A 20,878-nucleotide genomic window follows, 5' to 3' on the forward strand; every position below is an offset into this window, starting at 1 on the left:
CACCGCATATTCTCACTCATAGGTGCGAAATGAACAATGAGATCACTTGGACACAGGAAGGGGAACATCACACACTGGGGCCTATTGTGGCGAGTGGGGAGAGGGGAGGGGGAGGGATAGCATTAGGAGATATACCTAATGTAAATGACGAGTTAATGGGTGCAGCACACCAACATGGCACATGTATACATATGTAACAAACCTGCACGTTGTGCACATGTACCCTAGAACTTAAAGTATTAAAAAAAAAAAAAGAGTTATAGAAGTGGGTTGTCTTAAGGTAAAGGGAAAAGGAATTTTTTAAAAAGGGAGGGTAAAGAGGTATACAAGGAAATGTTAATGGAGAAAAATTAGTAATAGGATAGGCTCAAAAATGATTTCAAGATTTTTAAGTCTAATGTGAAAAACTGGGATTTTTAATATATGACTACAGGTTTAGAATCTGTGAATATGTAAACAGAATGATATTTATAAAGACAATGGAGTTAGGAAAGGGCAACAGGATAAAGACTTGGAATTGTAGACACTAGTCATTAATTCATGAAAATATTTGTTGCTGTATCTAGCAATGTGCTGAGGGCTGGGTGGTAACAACCCATGGAACTTACAGTCTAGACAAGAATGGATGGAGGAATGTATCTTCAGATATTGTCCTATATAGAACACTGCCCTACACAACTGTCCTGTACAGCTGAAAATACAGAATTCTGGTTTGGTGAAAGGTCTGGATTGTAGAGAGATCTCAGAAGGTTTCAAATTATGCTTGAAGCAAGAGGAATAACTAAATCTTGCTGCTTGTAGGACAGATGGTATGATATAAACTGAAAACGATTTTCGTTACCATGCACCATTTTCACACTGGGAAAAAGAAGAATAAATATTGTGAAGTTGGAGAGAATGTGAGCATCCACAGTGAGGTTTATGTGAGATGTGAGTTCACATCCTTTACAGAGATGAAGCCTATTCCAGGGTAGTGGGAAGGTTTATGGTTGTATCTGAGCCATATTAGGTACTATCAAGAATCACAGGGACTAGGAGAAGTGTTAACAGATGAAGCTATGGGCCAGGCATGGTGGCTCACGTCTGTAATCCCAGCACTTTGGGAGGTCGAGGTGGGCGGATCACCTGAGGTCAGGAGTTTGAGAACAGCCTGGCCAACATGGTAAAATCTTGCTTCATAAAAATACAAAAATTAGCCATGCGTGGTGGTGGGCGCCTATAGTCCCAGCTACCTCGAGAGGCTGAGGCAGGAGAATGGCATGAACCCGGGAGGCGGAGCTTGCAGTGAGCCAAGATTGTGCCACTGCACTCCAGCCTGGGCAACAGAGCAAGACGCCATCTCAAAAAAAAAAAAAGAAAGAAAGAAAGAAAGAAAGAAACGTAGCTATGCATATGTAGTTCTGTTGAAAACAAAAAGAAGCTTGAAATGTTCCACACACACCTGGAGATTCATGTTTAAGTCTGGGCACCTCACTTTAGGAGATGTGCAAAGCAGAGCACATTCACAGAAAATATACTTGGCAAAAAGTACTCAAAACTTCAGAAGAGGGACTGAAGAAATCTAAGGGGATCCAGTGGCAGGAAGAGTAGCTGATATATTACACCAAAAATTCGGGCTTGAAAAGATTTTGAAAAATTCCAAGGAGATTACTTCAAAGACAGTGAAGAGACTAGATGCCATAACATTAAGTTATTCAAGGAAGTGGGGACATTTAACTGAAGAGAAGCAAAGACACAGGAAAGGAAGGTAGGCAGGAACAATAACCATTTTCAATACCTACAGGAATGTGCTATTAATGAGAAACAAGACTGACGTTGCTGGCCTCATAAGACAAAACTAGAAATGAGAGGTCATGTTTTAGCTCAATATTAGGAAAGACTTTTGGATCAGATGACAATGGTTATCCAGGAAGAAACTGGGATCACCACACCTGGAATAGAAATAGAAGCCAGTTAATGGCTACAGAGAACACTACTGAGAGGGAGTGGAATATCAGAAGCCGATTAACAGAAGGTGACTATATTTGATAAGAAACAGCATTAACAATCTTGGAAGAGAAGTTTCAAGGAGTTTTAGGGAGCAGAGGATGGAAAGATGAGTGCTAGATTCAAAACAAGACAGAAGTAAACATAGCCATAGAAAGAGGTAAAGAACACAAATTCAAAGAGATGACCAGCAAAATCTGACCAAAAACATCTTCCTCCAGAAATCTTGCATGAGTAATATCAATGGGTGCTAGAGTACTTAAGATTGTGGCTTCTAAAGGCAAGTAAGGCACATACTATCTTTAATAACAATACTGTAGAGGGAATATGTCCCTTTGTCTCACAAAAAAGAAAGCGTATTCTAAGGAATTAGACAAACTTGGTTCCAAATTAAGATTACCACCATAGGGCCGGGCGCTGTGGCTCATGATTGTAATCCCAGCACTTTGGGAGGCCGAGGCAGGTGGATTGCCTGAGCTCAGGAGTTTGAGACCAGCCTGGGCAATACAGTGAAACCCCATCTGTACTAAAATACAAAAAAATTAGCTGGGTGTGGTGGCATGTGCCTGTAATCGCAGTTACTTGGGAGGCTGAGGCAGGAGAACTGCTTGAACCCAGGAGGTGGAGGTTGCAGTGAGCCGAGACCGCGCCATTGCACTCCAGCCTGGGTGACAGAGCAAGACTCCTTCTCAAAAATATAAAAAAAGATTACCACCATAGGGCCTTGGGCAATTCTGTTTTGAGTCCTAGGGTTCTCTTGAAAAAGCAGTCATCTGGTTTGAAGTCGATTGGAAAGCTGCAGATATGCTTATGATTTAACATATAAGCAATGACATAAAATTTCAAGCCAGTAATCAGAAAGCACAAAAGACTTAGATTAAATCACTCGGATTAAGGTAGGTAGGGAAATCATTCTCTTCTGAGCAGAAAATAATAATCATAAGTATTCGTTGCCACCAGTGGTGTTCTTCCTTTTTCTAGCTGGGTCAGTATAGCAAGAGAAAACTGGGAACTCTGAGTAGATAACCTAGAAAAGCAAACAGGGAACCTTTCCTGTAACAATTCTTGTGCAAATATATTATGGCTCCCTTGAACTGAACAGATGTTTACTGATCATGTACTATGTGTATGTGCTTGTAAAGACTTTGACTCCTGAAGTTGCAGTTATACCTATGTTTGTAGAACATTTACTGGGTTCTGAGTACCAGGCACTAAAATAAATGCTTCACCAAGTTATTTCATTTAAATACTCAAAACCACTCTATGAAGCATTTTTGTTGGTTTGTTTTTAAATAAATGAGGTAAGAAAGGCTCAGGAAGATTAAGTAACTTGCAAATCTGATCAGATCTACATTTTAGAAACAACTCTTTGGATGTACAAAAAATTAGTAACATTGGTTGTTTCCACTTTTAAAATTCTGTATTGATTACATGTATTATCTTTCTTCACATACAGATTAAAATAAAAGACTAGATTTAGAGAGCCAAATTGAGACGCTACTGCAATAGTGCAGGCAGAAATGAAGAAAGTCTGAATTCAAGCAGTGGCAGAGGGAATGAATGAAGAGATACAGATGCAACAGGTCTGAGAGACTGACTGGATACAGTGGTGTCTGGGTGAGTTGTGCTGTTGTTAACAGAGATCAGGAATGTAGAAATTAGAAGTATTTCAGAAAATAGGGCCCATATGAGGAGAAGTTCAATTCTGGGTATGTTACATTTAAGTGCCTATGGCACATCCAGATGAAGAGTACACTAAAAAAAAAAAAAAAAAAGGTAGAAATAAGATCTGGAGTTGTAGAGAATGTCTTAGCTGAAATATAGGTCTGGAGTCATTGGTGTAGTCAAGGGTATTTGAATCACCAAGAGATAATACATAGAAGGACGAGACTAGAAGGTCAAAGTCAGGATCCTGCATAACCCAACAAATAAAGGGCAGAATAAAGAGTAAGTGAAAGAAATTTTAAAAGATGGTGTGTGGATAGAAGAAAGCCAAGAGAAAGTGATATTCCAGAAGCCAAGAGGAAAGAAGAGAGTTTCAAGAAGTGGGGAGGAGTTATGCATAGTTCCACGTACAGTAAAGTGGTCAAGTGGGTGAATACTAAAAAGAAGTCATGCATTTTGGCAATTCTGATAATCTAAGCAAGAACCATTTAGTACAACATAGCTCAAAATGTGGTCATAAAATGGAATCTTGGGAGAGGGCGTAATAGGTAAGCCCATTATTCCAAATCTTCATATTTTATTGGGTTAGTGTAAAAGCAACTTATGTTCCTTTTACAATGATTTACTCAATATACTAGTAACATTAAGAAGACTGATACATAAATCAGATTTGTTCTAGCAACAGAAGACACTGAAGGAGAGAACAAAGAAAGTGTGAAGAACACTTTCACACTATAGTTTGTCTTCTGCCTCACCACCTGGGGGTCACCCTCATGATGCTACAATATGATTGTTAAAAGAAGAAAACAAATTCTTAAAAGTAGAGAAAAGCCTAAGCTTAAAGCTTGAGAGTTGATTTTTCCCCAGAAGCACAGCTTAGGTCAAATCAACTTACTTTCAAGTCTAAGGGCATCTGAGTCCCTCCCTGAATTCTCAACAGAGAACACAGGGTCCTCCTCTGTTCCTTTCTCAGAGGGCTCTTCTTCAGCAGCATCCAGTGACTGTGAGTTGTCAAAATATTTCTGTTTGTCATGGCTGTTGTCCAGGGTTTTCTCATGACAATTACCTCAATGACAAGAGACACAGATATAGCACATTAGAAATATCTCTCTTGTGTAGTACTACAGTACAAGGTCCTAAAATATCAAGAAGAGCAAAAATGTGACAATGCCGGTTTTTCTTCAGCAGAACATACAAAAATCAGTGAGCTGCAGCACCCAAAGCCAGATCATTACTGTGATTCAAGATTTTGCAATGAAGTTCAAGTTTCAGTTGTAGGCTATTGTCAAGTATTTGGAAGGATAAAAACAACTGTAACAACAAAGATTAAGCCCCAAGACCTTGTTCCATTCATAACGGCCATGAAATATTTTCTTGAAGTTAGAAATATCATCAAAAAGTTTTCCTTCTATTTGTGAGAAATGACAGGTTAATACCTGGATAAGTCTGAGATAAATTATAGCAGAGAAAAATACTATTTTTGCATCATGGCTTAAAATGAGATATATCAAAAGATGACAAATTATTAAAAATTAAAAGCCAAAGAATTAAAGGGAGATGATGGCAGAAAGTCAACAATTAAGACTGCAATGTAACATTTGGAAATGTTTTGCAATGTTTCTTTTGGAAAACAAGTTCTGGTCATGTCAATAAAAATAACTTTTGGCACATATAGTGGGAATGACCTCTACAGCGACTTTTACCTATGAGTTAAAGGATTTTGATCCTATTAAGAGTTTTGTGTTAGTATGAACCAAAACCCCCACTATTCAGCTCTACCTGATGGTCATTCTCTGGGTAGGAGAGTATGTTACCAGATAGTTGTATCTAATATGGCAGCAATCTGGCTGACATCTGTCCCTCCTTTGACTACCCTTGGTTAGTTCTAGCTGATCTGGCAAGCTGAATAGCTATCCTCTTTGCCCGCTGTGTTCCATGGACATTGTCAATGAAAATGCATTTCCATGGCCGGGCGCGGTGGCTCAAGCCTGTAATCCCAGCACTTTGGGAGGCCGAGACGGGCGGATCACGAGGTCAGGAGATCGAGACCATCCTGGCTAACACGGTGAAACCCCGTCTCTATTAAGAAATACAAAAAACTAGCCGGGTGAGGTGGCGGGCGCCTGTAGTCCCAGCTACTCGGGAGGCTGAGGCCGGAGAATGGCGTGAACCCGGGAGGCGGAGCTTGCAGTGAGCTGAGATCCGGCCACTGCAGTCCAGCCTGGGTGACAGAGCGAGACTCCGTCTCAAAAAAAAAAAAAAAAAAAAAAAAGAAAATGCATTTCCAATGGAGAATCACAGCTTTCCTGTTAGAGGAAAATTCTTTGGTTAAGAGTGTAGAAGTAGCAGCTCTCCTTTACCAGAACATTCAAACACACTCTAAGTTTATTCTTTAGAGAATGTTGTCTCAAAGATAGACCGATCTATCTATCTATCTATCCATCTATCTATCTATCTATCCTTCTATCAATCAACCAATCAATCATCTTATCTATATGTACAGATTCACCACATCAAGCTCTCTCTACATGAATGGAAACACAAGATGTCTCTTTCTTGACTGATGGCTCTCTTAGATTTCACAATTTACGGAAGTACTTCTAATGCCATCTCCCTTACTGTGCCAAGAAAATGTAATGGACTCAAAGCCTTTTCCAACTTAATGACTTTACAGTAAGGGGACCACATGTTTAGAGAGTCACTTTCCATTTTCCACTTTTACACTATTATACATTGGAGGCTACCATATTTAACAAGACTATGTCAGAAATTGAGGATTCTTTTAAGAGTTTCAGCTCTCAAGAAATTGACAAACAACTTGGGGAGACAGTAAATACAAGACAACAAAGAATACTTGTTCCAAATAAGTGCTTCAGAGAATAATCTTAGAACTCGAATTTTAAAGAATAGGCAGGACTTATAGAAGGGGAACTACAGGAAATAGAAGAAATATTTTTTGAGTGCTTTATATTTTTTCTTCCACTTTACCCTCATAAAAACCGTGTGCATCTTCATTTCACGAATGAGGAAACTGATTCTCAGTGAAATAAAGTAACTTGCCTAAAGTCAAAAGTAGTAGATCTGAGATCTGGATCAGGTTTATCTTATTACAAGGCTTCTAGGCTTCCCCCGGGTCAGTAGGGAAGCCAGCATTCTAGGCAAGGAAGAATAAAGTGTTGGGCAAAGCAACAGGGACAGAAATTCTCATTTGTGTTTGGGAGCAGTGAAAAGTACAGCTTGATAAAGACTGAGTGTGGTGTATGTGTGTGTGTGTGCCTGCCCATGGAGGGCTAATGGGAAAGAAGCCATGAGCAAGGGGTGTGCGTGTGTGTGTGTGTGTGTGTGTGTGTGTGCATGTCCGCCCATGGAGGGCTAATGGGAAAGAAGTCATGAGCAATGGTAGTTGCTTTCTTTCTCCAGATTCTCCTATGACAGGACAGAGGTTGTTAATTTGCCCTCACTTCTGTTTTCACCATCTGGTATGTGTAGTTAAGTCAGGGGAGCTAAACATAAGAGCATTAAAATAAAACAGAATCATGACATCAACCAACTCTGCACACCCAATTGAGTATAATTTATTATGAAGAACATCACACTTCTCAGAGACAATTCTTAATTGGGATATAAATAAGCATGACTATTAAAAGCAAAGAGGAAATAATTATGACAATGATGCTGATTAAAGCATTCTTCACATTGACTGACACAGGTTGTATAAAACATTATAAAAGCAAAGGACAAACCTTTAGCACTAGAACCCAGTGAAATTCTGCGTTTTCTGAAGTTGATTTCCTCCTTCAACATTTGATTCTCTTCTGTTTCTCTCCCACCCTCTGCCCACAGTAAAAATTTAATTGGTCTCATCTTTTTAAACTTATGCAATACGAAAAAATACCTTGTAGGTAATTTATAAAATATTGTGTGCACAAGGGACCCTGAAGCTAAATTACTCCTTCTGCATGACCTCAAACTCAGACATCTTGTGCAAGCCATGTGCATTCTAAGAATGTCTTGTCCTCAAATTCAGGAAATTGGGGCCAGCATCTCTCAGAGGGAGACGAGAAGAATCGGGGAGGAGAACAGGAGGAATAAAAAAAGAATAAGAGGTTTGTGTTAGGGTATTTCTTGGAAGTAGGCATCAAAATGATCACATAAAAGCTACATGCTTTAAGATTAGAATTGTGAATACTAACTTTCTTACAATAAACTATTAAAAACAGACCAGTTTGGCCAGGTGCGGTGGCTCACGCCTGTAATTCCAGCACTTTGGGAGGCCGAGGCAGGAGGATCATGAGATCAAGAGATCGAGACCATCCTGGCCAACATGGTGAAACCCCGTCTCTACTAAAAATATAAAAATTAGCTGGGCATGGTGGCGCATGCCTGTAGTCCCAGCTACTCAGGAGGCTGAGGCAGAAGAATCACTTGAACCTGGGAGGCGGAGGTTGTGGTGAGCCGAGACTGCGCCACTGCACTCCAACCTGGTGACAGAGTGAGATTCCTTCTCAAAACAAAACAAAACACCCAAAAAACCAACAACAACAACGAAAAAACCAGACCAGTTTAGGATTCTGATATGATTTGCATACATAGTTTGGCGATAGTTGCATTGCCTGATTTTTAAAATTACTCCTTCCAGTTTCTAAGGGTAAATGAAGTATTTCAGAAGAACTTAAAATTTCTCTTCTTTAGACTACAGTATAGGTCTGCTCCAGCTCAAAGGGGAACTAAAAAAAGTGGCCTTTGTGGAAAAATATTGCCTGTTTTCCTGGCAGAGGTCGGAATGATGTTCTCATTAAAGAAACACAGGAAAATATTGGAGAAGGAAAAATGGAAAGATACCTGGAAAGTAGCAAGTCATCTTCTATGCATAAGACTTATTTTTTGCTGACACAAAATGGGGAGATTCTATGACTTACACTAACCTTGAGAGGTATGATTTTTCTTTAAAGGAACAACACTATTTAAATCAAATGCTTTAGGTAACAAGGTCCCAGGTGAAAACGGAAAACAGTTTTCTGTGTAATGCTGTTACTTGCTTGCAAAGCATTTAGCATCTAATTCAAATCCTGGCAGTTTGGTTTTTCTTAGAAGTAAGAGACTACAAGACTATCAACTAAGTGTAAAACTCCAAAAAGGGTATTTCTGATTCGGGAACTACTATGAGATCCTAGTATATTAACATTATTTTCTACACATAGAGCATCTCCTGCATAAATAGGGTTATTAATACTAACCTATCCTACAAGGGTGTTAGGAAAAACAACTACATATTTAATATACCTTGTCAAAGTAAAGTCTCCTGAGGGGTAAAGGCACAACTTACCATGTCGCCAAACAGTTTTTCAAAGTATACTAAGGTCTCAGGATCTCCTATCTTCTCATCTTAATTGTTTACAAATTGCTAGAAGATTATTTTCCACTTTCCAATTAGAGTTGGGTAAACACATATTTGTTAAAAAGAATTCTTACCTTCTAAATCTCATATATTGGTAGAGATTCCTGGTTGGGTAACTTAGGATGCTTTTTGGTTAGTTATAATAAAGAAATGCCACAAATGAATTGAGAGGCATCAAAACTTGGTAAGAGCCAAGTAACTAAAGCCAGCACCAATGATAAGATCATGTGGTTCTTTTAGCGTTAGAGCAGTGGTTATGGGTACAGACTGGGGCAAGACAAGTTACTTTTACCTTTTTGTGAATCAGTTTCCTCATCTACAAACTGAGTTTTTTGTTTTTGTTTTTTAAGAGGTGGGGGTCTCACTATGTTGCCCAGGCTAGACTTGAACTCCTGGGCTCAAGTGATCCTCTTACCAGCCTCCCGGTGTGTGCCACTGCACCTGGCTGCAAATTGAGCTTAATAATAATATCCATTTCGTTAGGTTGTTGAGAATTATATGCAAAGAGCCAGACCACTGCCCAGCACATGGTAAGATGCTAATATTATTAGCCCCTGACTCCCTGAAAAGCTGCACTGGAATACTAAGTTATCCCGATGTAATCTCTTTAAAGTAAGGCCTTTTAGTTATAGCCAACTCAGAATCTCTAGTATGATCAATTAACCGGCTATTAGAAATTATCAGGGTATCCATCTCACGCCAGTTATAATGGTGATCATTAAAAAGTCAGGAAACAACAGATGTTGGAGAGGATGTGGAGAAATAGGAACACTTTTACACTGTTGGTGGGAGTGTAAATTAGTTCAACTGAAGACAGTGTGGCGATTCCTCAACGATCTAGAACTAGAAATACCATTTGACCCAGCGATCCCATTACTGGGTATATACCCCCAAGGATTACAAATCATGCTACTATAAAGACACATGCACACGTATGTTTACTGCAGCACTATTCACAACAGCAAAGACTTGGAACCAACCCAAATGCCCATCAATGATAGACTGGATAAAGAAAATATGGCACATATACACCATCGAATACTATGCAGCCATAAAAAAGGATGAGTTCATAATCTTTGCACAGACATGGATGAAGCTGGAAGTCATCATTCTCCACAAACTATCACAGAAAGAGAAAACCAAACTCTGCAGGTTCTCACTCATAAGTGGGAGCTGAACAATGAGAACATATGGAAACAAGGAGAGGACCATCACATGTCAGGGGGTGGGGGGCTAGGGGAGGGGTAGCCATTAAGAGAAATACCTAATGTTGATGACGGGTTGATGAGTGCAGCAAACCACCATGGCACATGTATACGTATGTAACAAATCTGCATGTTCTGCACATGTATCCCAGAACTTAAAGTATAATAATAATAATAATTAAAAAAAGAAGTTATCAAGGTATCTGTGTAATTTCAACTTTCTGTGTGTGTATGTTTGTGTGCATGTATGCAGGGGATACTGGAGGCAGCACAGAGTCCATTTCTACCAATCTTTTAGAAGAAAGCAGCAATTAATTCAGATCAAACTCCTTAGCATATCTAAGCCCCAAATTATTTAGTACACTTAGAAATTAGTCTCACAGTCGGCTCTGTGCTCTCTAAAGGACATTTTAATAGACAGACTGCCTTACAATATGAAAAAAGGCTACAGGTACCATGTTACCTATAGTCATTTACCTCTTTGCTGTTCAATAACTCCCTCCTTCTAGGTTTTTTGTTTTTTGTTTTGAGACAGAATTGCTCTGTCACCCAGCTGGAGTGCAGTGGCCTGATCTGGGCTCACTGCAACCTCTGCCTTCCAGGCTCAAGCCATCCTCCCACCTCAGCCTCTCCAGTAGAGACAGGGTTTCAGCATGCTGCCCAGGCTGGTCTCAAACTGCAGAGCTCAAGTAATCTGCCCTCTTTGGCCTCTCAAAGTGCTGGGATTACAGGCACGAGCCACTGTGCCCAGCCCCCTCTAGTTTGTTAATCTTATTTCACTCCTTCCCCAAACATACTTTTTGCTTTCATACAATAAATGTTATATTCCTATGCAACTTATTACATAACTAATTTCTAAGACATAAATAATAAACTGATTTGTAATACGAGCCATAATTCAAAATTTAAGGCAAAGATGTTATAAAAGTGGTCTTTGTGAAACAGTGGAATATTCTGTTTTCCTACCATCCTTGCTTGAACAGGCTTATATTATACTCTACGGTCTCCTTTCTTCTGCCTTTCAGAAAAGTTACCCTACAGGAAGCATTCTGATATATTCAATTAAAGTACCTAGGTGGAAAATACAGACAATATCATCCTTTTAACAGGTATGAGTGACTTTTTATATAGTATTTTCTCCTTACCTTTCTACCCAACTGCACTCAAAATTATGCAGTTAAAAATGATTTCTTTTGGAAATAGGTAGCTTAGAAACACATGGTGACTGTTTCCTTTTATTATAATTTAAGCTACCTAATAACACTATTTCGTATTTATCTTTAGTAAAATATAATCTGTCTTTTAGAAGAGATAGCAAAATGCCATGAACAAAAATATATCTTTCAGTTGTTCACCACTGTCATACAAAATTACTTTAAAATATTACCAGGAAGCTTTTACTACAGGTGACATGTGGGACTTTGGTAACACACAGAGTGACAGGAATAGCCGAGGAAGAAGACCTTACTGGGAATAGATACCTTTATGATTTTCACCTCCAGCGGTTATAACAGAGTCTAACAGACCTTTTACCAAGAGGAACACTTCCATGGTATAAATTCAAATCCTGCCTCAGTTGCAGCCTTACTCTACAAACTTGGGCAAATCAATTTACATCTCTGTGTCTAGGATATTTTACTCTGAAAGGGAGAGACAAACTACTGTCCTACTGTCAGAGGATTCTTGGGAAACATCGTTAATGAAACCACTGCTAATATAAGCATACAGAACCTGAATCTGGGTGAAACCTAGGTTGCCGATGACTGCATCTGAGACAAATGAAGATGCCTCACCTCCTCTGCCCTTTTTATCCTCTATTTGGAAAAGAAAAAAGAAACTATTTGAAAAGAAATAATGGCTCCTTAGACCTGTTCTCATTCAGTAATTACTGCTGAATGAAATTCTTTGCAGAATGTTTTAAAATAATGGTTATGTACTGACTGACCTCAAAAGTACAATGGCAGAGAGAAACAGACCATATTAAAGACTTGAAATCAGCACTCTCTCCTGCTGAGGTGATTAAGTCAGAAGAGTTTACAGGAAAAAAAAAAAAGGAAAGAAAGAAAAGTATGTGATTCCCAAATATAAATGTGTGAGTGTGTGTGTGTGTGTGTGTGTGTGTGTTTCCCTTTTACTACATATCCTGGAGTTGAATTCTATCCTGGGAAATACTCTGTTCACACATGGTCACACCTGGAACTTGCTTTGCCCAAGAACTTAGAGCTGAATTGATTTCTGCAGACCTATATGCCCCTGCATCCCACATGCCCTGCCTCCTTTTAGAGTAGAGAAAGGAGAACTGGCTATAAATCTGGCCTCTTGGTCTTGCCATGTAGCCTTCTCTTAAATGACTAAAGCACAGGAAGCAAAGTCAGCACCAGTTGAGACACAGATACCATGACATGTAGGCTGTGTTAGAAACTATTTTAATGAAGAATCCAGGCTTTCAGCAGTTATAAGTGCTTCTAGAAAGGTAAATGATCAGATTACATATCTAAAGCAAATTTAAAATTCATTGTAAGTTTACTATGAGACTTTTCCATGCAGAAATTATATTGAAAAATAAAATTAACAGACATAGCTTTTTTTTTTTTTTTTTAAATTTAAATCTCTGGCTTACTTCAGCCTAGGGAACTTTTCTTTAAGCAAGATTACTGGGGAAACAAATTCAACTGACTTCCTGAGACTGACCCATAGTGTTAGTTTTCAATGAGGGTCAGGAGAGCCATTAGTTTATAACTTTCATTAAAAACAGGAGGGACTGAAGGTGGGACAATACAGGCCACTTGTTAGATGTGTTAGCTCCTAGTGGACCAGCAAGACAATACAATTCCATTTTTCTTCTCCCTCTTAGAGTGGGAACTGTAGACTTTAAAGGAGATTTGTATCTACTTATGTATATTGAGGGGGGTTTCCTAGGAAAGCACTCTGGGCAAACTTTGGGTAGGTACAAGTTAATTACTCTTTATTACATTTAATACTTAGTTACCTGAGTAGTTCAGACTTGAAATATCATCAGCTACTTTGCCATTAAAGAATATTCTATGTGCTAAATGTTGGGGGGAAGAGCATGGAATGCTTGGTGAGCTGGGGTATGCAGGTGAAAAAAGGATAGGTTTCTGTACTCAAGGAGCTAGGAGAGTCTTATCAGAGAGTTGTGTGATGTACACAGATAACTAACATGGCAAGTCAAAGGAGCCAAAGGAGAGGCACAATTAAATTGTCTGATTACACATTACTTGTAATTAGGAGATCAAGTAAGGCATATGGTGGAAGTGGGTCTTGAAAGATGGGTAAAAATGGTACTTTTGTGTGTATGTGCTGTGGGAAAGAGCTGGAGAGTTATGGGATACAGCTGCAGAAAAAAATGTGTGCTAACTCATCAAACTAGCAAAGCAGGATGTATGTAGTCAAGAAAACTACCCGCAATAGCATCATCATTTGGTACCAAGATTTGGTACAATTTCCATGGATTCTGCAAAAGGCAGATGTCATAAAGTTCTTATAGTCAATGACTTTAAAATACAACCTATCTTTCTGATTCCATCACACACTCTTACAGTGAGCCTGCTTCACTCAATTCTTAAACTTAGAACAAGCCTACAAACAGTTGGAGGGGGCTTAGATTTCCTAGCTACCCACAACCATTAGTGTTTACCATCTGCCTCTCCTTTTTCCTGCTATGAGTGGTCACCTGCTGACGCAGAGGAAAGTGATCTAGTAGGAAAGTGATCAACAGACTTCGTTTACGTAACAAGTATGATATTTAGGCCAACCAAATGTCCTTTGCATTGGTATAGGTAATAAGTATATTTAAACCAAAGTTTTAAATATGGTATCGATGTTTAAAACTTACTAGCAAACTAGACTTGGTTTAGGTAGTAAGTATGATATTTAAACTTACCATTGGTATAGATAATAAATTTGATATTTAAACCAACAGACCTTGTACATTGAACAACTCTCTAACAAGACTCTCCTAGCTCCCTGAGAGCAGAAACCAATCCTTAATTATGCCCAGCACTTTTTGGGCTTATTAGGCTTGCCTTTTTCCCCTAGAGCAAGGATACAGAGCAAGGCTGAGGCTAATGAAGTTACAAAGGCTATTTTGTCTTTTTTCCTCCTCAAATTAAATGAATTACAAGGACAGTATCTTCAAATGAGAACTCAAGATCCTAGTTATTCCATAATTGATCAAGATTTGAGTCTAGTAATACCTCATAGGTCCTAGATAGAAGGAAAAAGATCAAGCACTAGGAAATGTCCTTTGCACTGGTAGAGGTAGCAAGTATGATATTCAAATCAAAGTTTTAAAAATCCCACTGAAGTCCCTCTATCAAACAATGTTATGAGCAGAGACTTGTGGATGGATCTTGGTAATAAAGCTTTCTAATTCCCTGATTGCAGATCCTGCCTCAAGGGTATGGAATTAAGATAGGCACTTTAATTTGAACATATCTACTTACACCTAAGTAAATATGGCCAAAGCATGATCAAGGGGAAAGTGAAAAGCACATGATGATATCATGTATTTTTGTTACATATTGTTTCCTCTTGCTTTATGCCACCAAATGAAAGTCACCTGGGGGCACTCACCTCAGTGGCCACTTTGCAGGTAATAACATGGTTTCCAGGATCTTACTCAGTCTCTCCCAACTTTCAACATTTATGGCTTTTAGCCAGTGTACTGTGAGAGGGGTGGTGAATTGATTATTAATTTGTTCATATTAGGTTTTTCTCTAGCTGTATTTCTCATCATCAAGCAAAATAGGGCTTTATTATTAGAGAGGTGCAGCAGGAATCAGAAAACTTGCTTGACAGCAGTACCCCCTCAGCTGCCATGGACCTCTAGCTCTTTTTCCTGAAATGTACTTAGGCAAATTGTGCTTATTACCTTCTATAATCATCTCACTGTATATTTGTGACCTGACTGGGTTATTAACAAAGCCTGACAGCTAAAGAGGATTACAGGATGGCAAAATTTGAATGACAAATTTAGGTTTGTTCCTATAAAAGGCAACTAAACGGGAAGACAAATCCAAAGCTATGGTCTTTTCAATATCTGTGAAACGTGATTTAAATTTCTCCTGCATCTTTGAAATAATAATTAAATACACTTTGCTGGTTAGGGAAAAGTAACAGATTACTGAAATTTTCCTGGCCAAAGAGTGGCTCAGTATGAAATAAATTCAACCACTAGTAATAAATACTAGTGATGCAAGAAAACAGGGGGAGAAAAACTCAAACAGCATACACATGTACACTTACATATGGCAGGCATCCTCAGTCTTACGTGTTTTAAAATCTCACGAATGCTCTTTTCTAATGATTATCAGACTCACGGCTTTATATCCATCAGGTCATGGAACTGAGTAGAGATCACCCAATGATTAAATTTGAAAAGGGGTTTACATAGTTGGTGCTGTTTTAAAAAAATAGTCTAAAACTAGGAACTCATTTCAACTGTCTCAAAGCAAACATAATTTTCTGAGGCACAAATCACTTAGAAATTTTAAAAAGAACCCGCTCTACCAACGTAGAGTAAGTTGTCTGTGTATTTTGCCAATTAGAATAATTTTTTCTTATTTTTTTTAGGAGACGGGTGTCCCATCATGTTTCTCAGGTTGGGGGCAGTGGTGTGATCAGTGCTTCATAGTCCTGGTCTCCAGTGATCCTCCCACCTCAGCTTTCTAAGTAGCTGGGACTACTGTGCACATCCCACAAGCCCAGCTAGAATCATCTTTCTGAATGGAGAAGAGTTGTATAAATGCTTGCTACCTAAGATGGCAAAGCTTAACATTACGTAAACTGAAATGTCTCCAAAACATCTACAATGATGAAGGAAAACTCAAGATTTAGACAACATCCAATGAACTTGCCTAACTCACTACACACAAATGTACATAACAAGAAGTCAGTCCCCTTCACTTCCTGTCAGGAGAATGAAATACAACTGCAGCAACAAACCATATTAAAAATACCTTGTTCAATGAGTAGTGGGAACTATAAAAAACAGATCCCCTCTTGCTTATAGAGCTTAGACTATCTTTCTGAGAAACGCCCTATTTCTTCAATCACCCATCAAGGTTTTCTACTATTTTATTAAAAATACACAATTAACTTTTCATGTTTCTTTTTTTCTTTTTTCTTTTTTTTTAGATGGAGTCTCTTGCCCAGGCTGGAGTACAGTGATGCAATCTCAGTTCATTGCAACCTCCACCTCCCGGGTTCAAGCAATTTTCCTGCCTCAGCCTCCCCAGTAGCTGGGATTACAGGCATGCACCACCACGCCCGGCTGATTTTTGTATTTTTAGTAGAGAGGGGGTTTTGCTATGTTGGCCAGGCTGGTCTCGAACTCCTGACCTCAGGTGATCTGCCCGTCTCGGCCTCCCAAAGTGCTGGGGTTACAGGCGTGAAGCCATCATGCCCAGCCACCTTTTCATGTTTCTAACAAATAAAGTTTTTTCAGAAAGCTTTCCTCATTTGTGTTCTATTATTATTATATGTTTTTTAAAGAATGATTGTTGGCCAGGTGCAGTGGCTCACATCTATAATCCCAGCAGGCCGAGGCGGGTGGATCACCTGAGGTCAGGAGTTCAAGAGCAGTCTGGTCAGCATGGCGAAACCCTGTCTCTACTAAAAATACAAAAAATTAGCCAGGCATGGTGGTGGGCGCCTGTATTCCCAGCTACTGGGGTGGCTAAGGCAAGATAATTGCTTGAACCGGGGAGGCGGAGGTTGCAGTGAGCTGATATCTAGCCACTGTACTCTAGACTGGGCGACAAAAGTGAGACTCTGCCTCAGAAGAAAAAAAAAAAAAAGAGAAAAGAATGATTCTTAGTATCATCTCCTATTTGCTTTAAAGTTATTTTAGTCACTAATAGAATAAAATATGAGCTATATTTTAGAAACTATGCTAACAGCTCTAAAAGTAATTCAATTACATATAGAGAGCTCACTTCAATACTTCCAGTATTCTAAAATTTATTAATGTTGTTTTAGTGTAGATATTTCCCCATTTTAAAAAATGCTTTTGATAAAATGAAGGCACCAATAATTTCTAAACTGTTAAACCCAGAGTTTCCCACAGTATATTTATTTACCAATGACTATCATGACTTTTCCATAGCTTAGCAGTATCATTACTTATATAATTTTTAAAATGAATCTAGGGTTTAATCTTACACTTATTTAGGTTTAAAGGGAAAATCATTACCATTTTTTCATAAATCACAGGTTTTATGCACCAGTTAAACATTTTTCTAATGCCCATCAAAATAAACCATAAATATTAAAAGTAAAATACCAACTAAAAGCTTGCAAATGAACCAATACAGGACACGCTACTATTGTCCTCTTTGTCCTTCTCAAACTCTCTGTTCTTCTAAACCTCATGACCCTGCTCTTCCAGTGCTTCTATTTAGTCACTCTTTCAATGACTCTGTTCCTTAAATGTTAGTATTTTCTAAGATTCCATTCTTGGCATTTTCTTCACATCCTGCACATTCTGAGGGAATCAGAGGCATCTCCAAATGAACATGTCTATCACCGAACTTGCTATTCCCAGCACATCATCAATGCATAGATGATTTCTCCTCTGTATTCTCATTCTTAACAACATTGACATCTATCCAGTTACCAAAGTTAGAAACCTCTCTAGTTAATTCGCATTCTGAGACAACTGTTTTCAGCCTTTCCTCTCTCATCAAATCTCCAACATTCTCAGTACCTCTTCTCATCTGACAAGTCACCTCATATTTTGCTGAGAAGCAATCAGAAGTCCCACCATGAAATCTTTCAACATACCTATAACTTTACTTATATATCATCCTTGTTCCTAAGGACCACTCTTACATCTGTGCCTTAGATTTCATCCCCTCCTGTCTACTCAAGAATTCTGCTTCTACAGTTAGCCCTTTGCTGCATCTTCAATTCTTCCCACTTTGCTGGATCATTCCTACTGAAACATGCTGCAGTGCTTTCTACTGTTAGAATAACAAAAACAAATACCTTCAATCCCACAGGCCCCTCCAGCTATATCCCATTTTCCTGCTCTTCACTATAGCAAAACTTAAGAGTTGCTTGCCATCCTCACTTCCTCACTTCCTTCAAAACCGATTTCACACAAGCTTTTACAAGATTACCAACAATCTCCATGTCACCAAATCCAGTGGTTCATTCTCTGCCCACATCCAGCTCAATCTCTCAGGATATAGCATGTTGATACAATAATAATGATATGCTTGATAACCCCTTAAAACATTTTCTTCACTTGGCTTGTTGGATAAAATACTTGAATGGTTTTTCTACTAGCTTACTGGCTAATCCTTTATTGCTCTTTTTCTTCCTGACCTTTAAATGTTGGCTAGAATACCCTAGTAACTGATTTTTGACCAATTTTCCTTTTTATAGTAATTACTGCTGTAATTTAATCCAAGCTAATGACTTAAAAAATGCATATGTCCATGACCCATAAATTACGATCCTGGTCTCTTCCCTATCATAAAACTCATATATCCAACTACCTATTCAACATCTCTACTTGAACACTTAATAGGCAACTCAAATTTCACATGTCCAAAACCAAACTTGTTTTTCTCCCCAAATCTGCTTCTTTCTCAGACGTGACTATCTCATTAAATAGCACCACTATTTACCTGATTGGTCAGGTTCCAAATTTAAGACTCACCCTTGACCTCTGTTTCTTTCATTTCCCATATCCCTTTCTAGTAGTGTCGTGTTGGTTCTACCTTCAAAATATATCCCAAATATGATCATTTCTCACTTTCTCCCTGTCCACCCCAGTGGTACAGGCTGATATCATCTCTCACTGATATTTTTGCAATAGCATCCTAACAGATCTTCATGCTTCTGCTCTTATCCCACTAGTCTATTCTCAACAGAGTAACCAGAGGAATTATGTTAAGATGTAAATCGGTTCATTTCACTCTTGCGTTCAAAATCTGTAAAGTCAGCAGTCCCCAACCTTTTTGGCACCAGGGGCTGCTTTCGTGAAAGACAATTTTTCCAAAGACTGGGGGCTGGGTGGCGATGGGGTTGGGGATAATTCAAGCACATTACACGTTTTGTGCACTCTGTTATTACATTATAATATATAATGAAATAATTATACAACTCACCATAATGTAGAATCAGTGGGAGCCCTGAGCTTGTTTTCCTGCAACTAGATGGTCCCATCTGGGTGTGATGGGAGACAGACAGATAATCAGGCTTTAGATTCTCATAAGGATCGTGTAATCTAGATCCCGCGCATGCATAGCTTACAATAGGTACATGCTCCTATGAGAATCCAATGCCACCACTGAGAAGGCGGAGCTCAGGCAGTAATGCGAGTGATGGGGACTGGCTGTAAATGCAGGTGAAGCTTTGCTTGCTGGCCCACCACTCATCTCCTTCTGTGTTGTCCAGTTCCTAGTCATACATCTTTCTCTTAGAAGAAAAGCCCAAATTATTAAAATGTTCTGCAAGGGAGTAAAAAACTGGCTCTATCCTCCACCATATTTATCTCCGCTTTCATCTCCTACACCTCCACCACAGCTGGAGAGCCCTCCTTGCTATTTCTTGCATGAACCTTTGCAATGCTATTCTCTCTGCCTCCACAATGCTATTCTTTCTGCCTGAAATGCTTTTATGCTGTATGTCTGCATGGCTTAGAACCTCTATCCTCCCTCAAGTCTATGTTCAAATGTCACTTTCTCAGTGGGGTCTTCCTTAATGACCCCAACCCCCTGAGCACTCACTTTCTAGTTAAATGATTGTGTTTATTATCCACTGTCTGTTTCCCTCTACTAGAATGTAGCTCTGTAAGAGCTGGAGGTATTTTCTGTTTGGTTTCCAATTCCTAGAATAGTGACTGGCATATAGTAGATAAGTAAGTGTTCATTGAATGAATGAATGAATGAATGAACCACACCCAGTTTCCTTTCATTGAAAGAAAACAAATTGTTGCTTTAGAAGATTATATCCTCTATCAAATTTCATATTTCTTAAATATTATTTGGCCAGGCTAACAACCTATAATGACTGGATGAATAGCTGTGAAAAGATCTCAGGCAAGGGCTAACAGGCTCATTCTTTAAAATAAAACAGATTTTTTTTTTTGGTATGCAGGACAAAAAATTCACATTAAAAACCAACAAATATTTATATATAATGTCTTTCAGGGGCTGAAGTATAAAACCATTGGTCATCAGAATCTGATAATACTGTCTCCAAGTTGTTATAAAAACCAAAATATCCCTTTTGTTCATAAAAGCTAAATGCTGGAAATCCCAAAAGAAAAATACTGTCTACTAAGCTAATACTACAAAAGTACAGCCATAAGATCTTCCATGTAAAATAGAAGGCTACGTGGCAATTTAATGATGCAAGATTCAGAAAAGATCAGGGTGATATGTTAAATTGAGAGACCATTTTAGGTATGCTCTTGGGGTTCATTATGACTGCCCCCCATAATCTAGTTTACATCCATGTTTTATGTAGGAATGTATCTCTTTTGAGAGATGACATAAAAAGTGTAGTGATTATACCGCTTTCATAAAATGTCCCAGGAATCTACAAATATGAATTATTTCAATCTTTCAATCATGGCAGTGGAATAATT

At 38.7% G+C, this 20,878-nt stretch overlaps 1 protein-coding gene across 3 annotated transcripts in view; it reads right to left on the reverse strand.

The window, feature by feature from the left end:
* TTC17 (tetratricopeptide repeat domain 17) overlaps window positions 1-20,878 on the reverse strand; it is a 138,470-nt gene that overhangs the window by 49,551 nt on the left and 68,041 nt on the right. For 2 of the 3 annotated variants that reach the window (XM_025356227.1, XM_025356230.1), the window contains exon 17: window positions 4,547-4,717. The exons of the other annotated variant lie outside the window; for it this stretch is intronic. In XM_025356227.1, the coding sequence (XP_025212012.1) occupies window positions 4,547-4,717 (171 nt within the window). The remainder of the gene's footprint in view (window positions 1-4,546; window positions 4,718-20,878) is intronic. 3 annotated transcript variants of the gene reach the window in all.

The sequence above is a fragment of the Theropithecus gelada genome, chromosome 14, assembly GCF_003255815.1.
Source record: "Theropithecus gelada isolate Dixy chromosome 14, Tgel_1.0, whole genome shotgun sequence".
Taxonomy (NCBI): domain Eukaryota; kingdom Metazoa; phylum Chordata; class Mammalia; order Primates; family Cercopithecidae; genus Theropithecus; species Theropithecus gelada.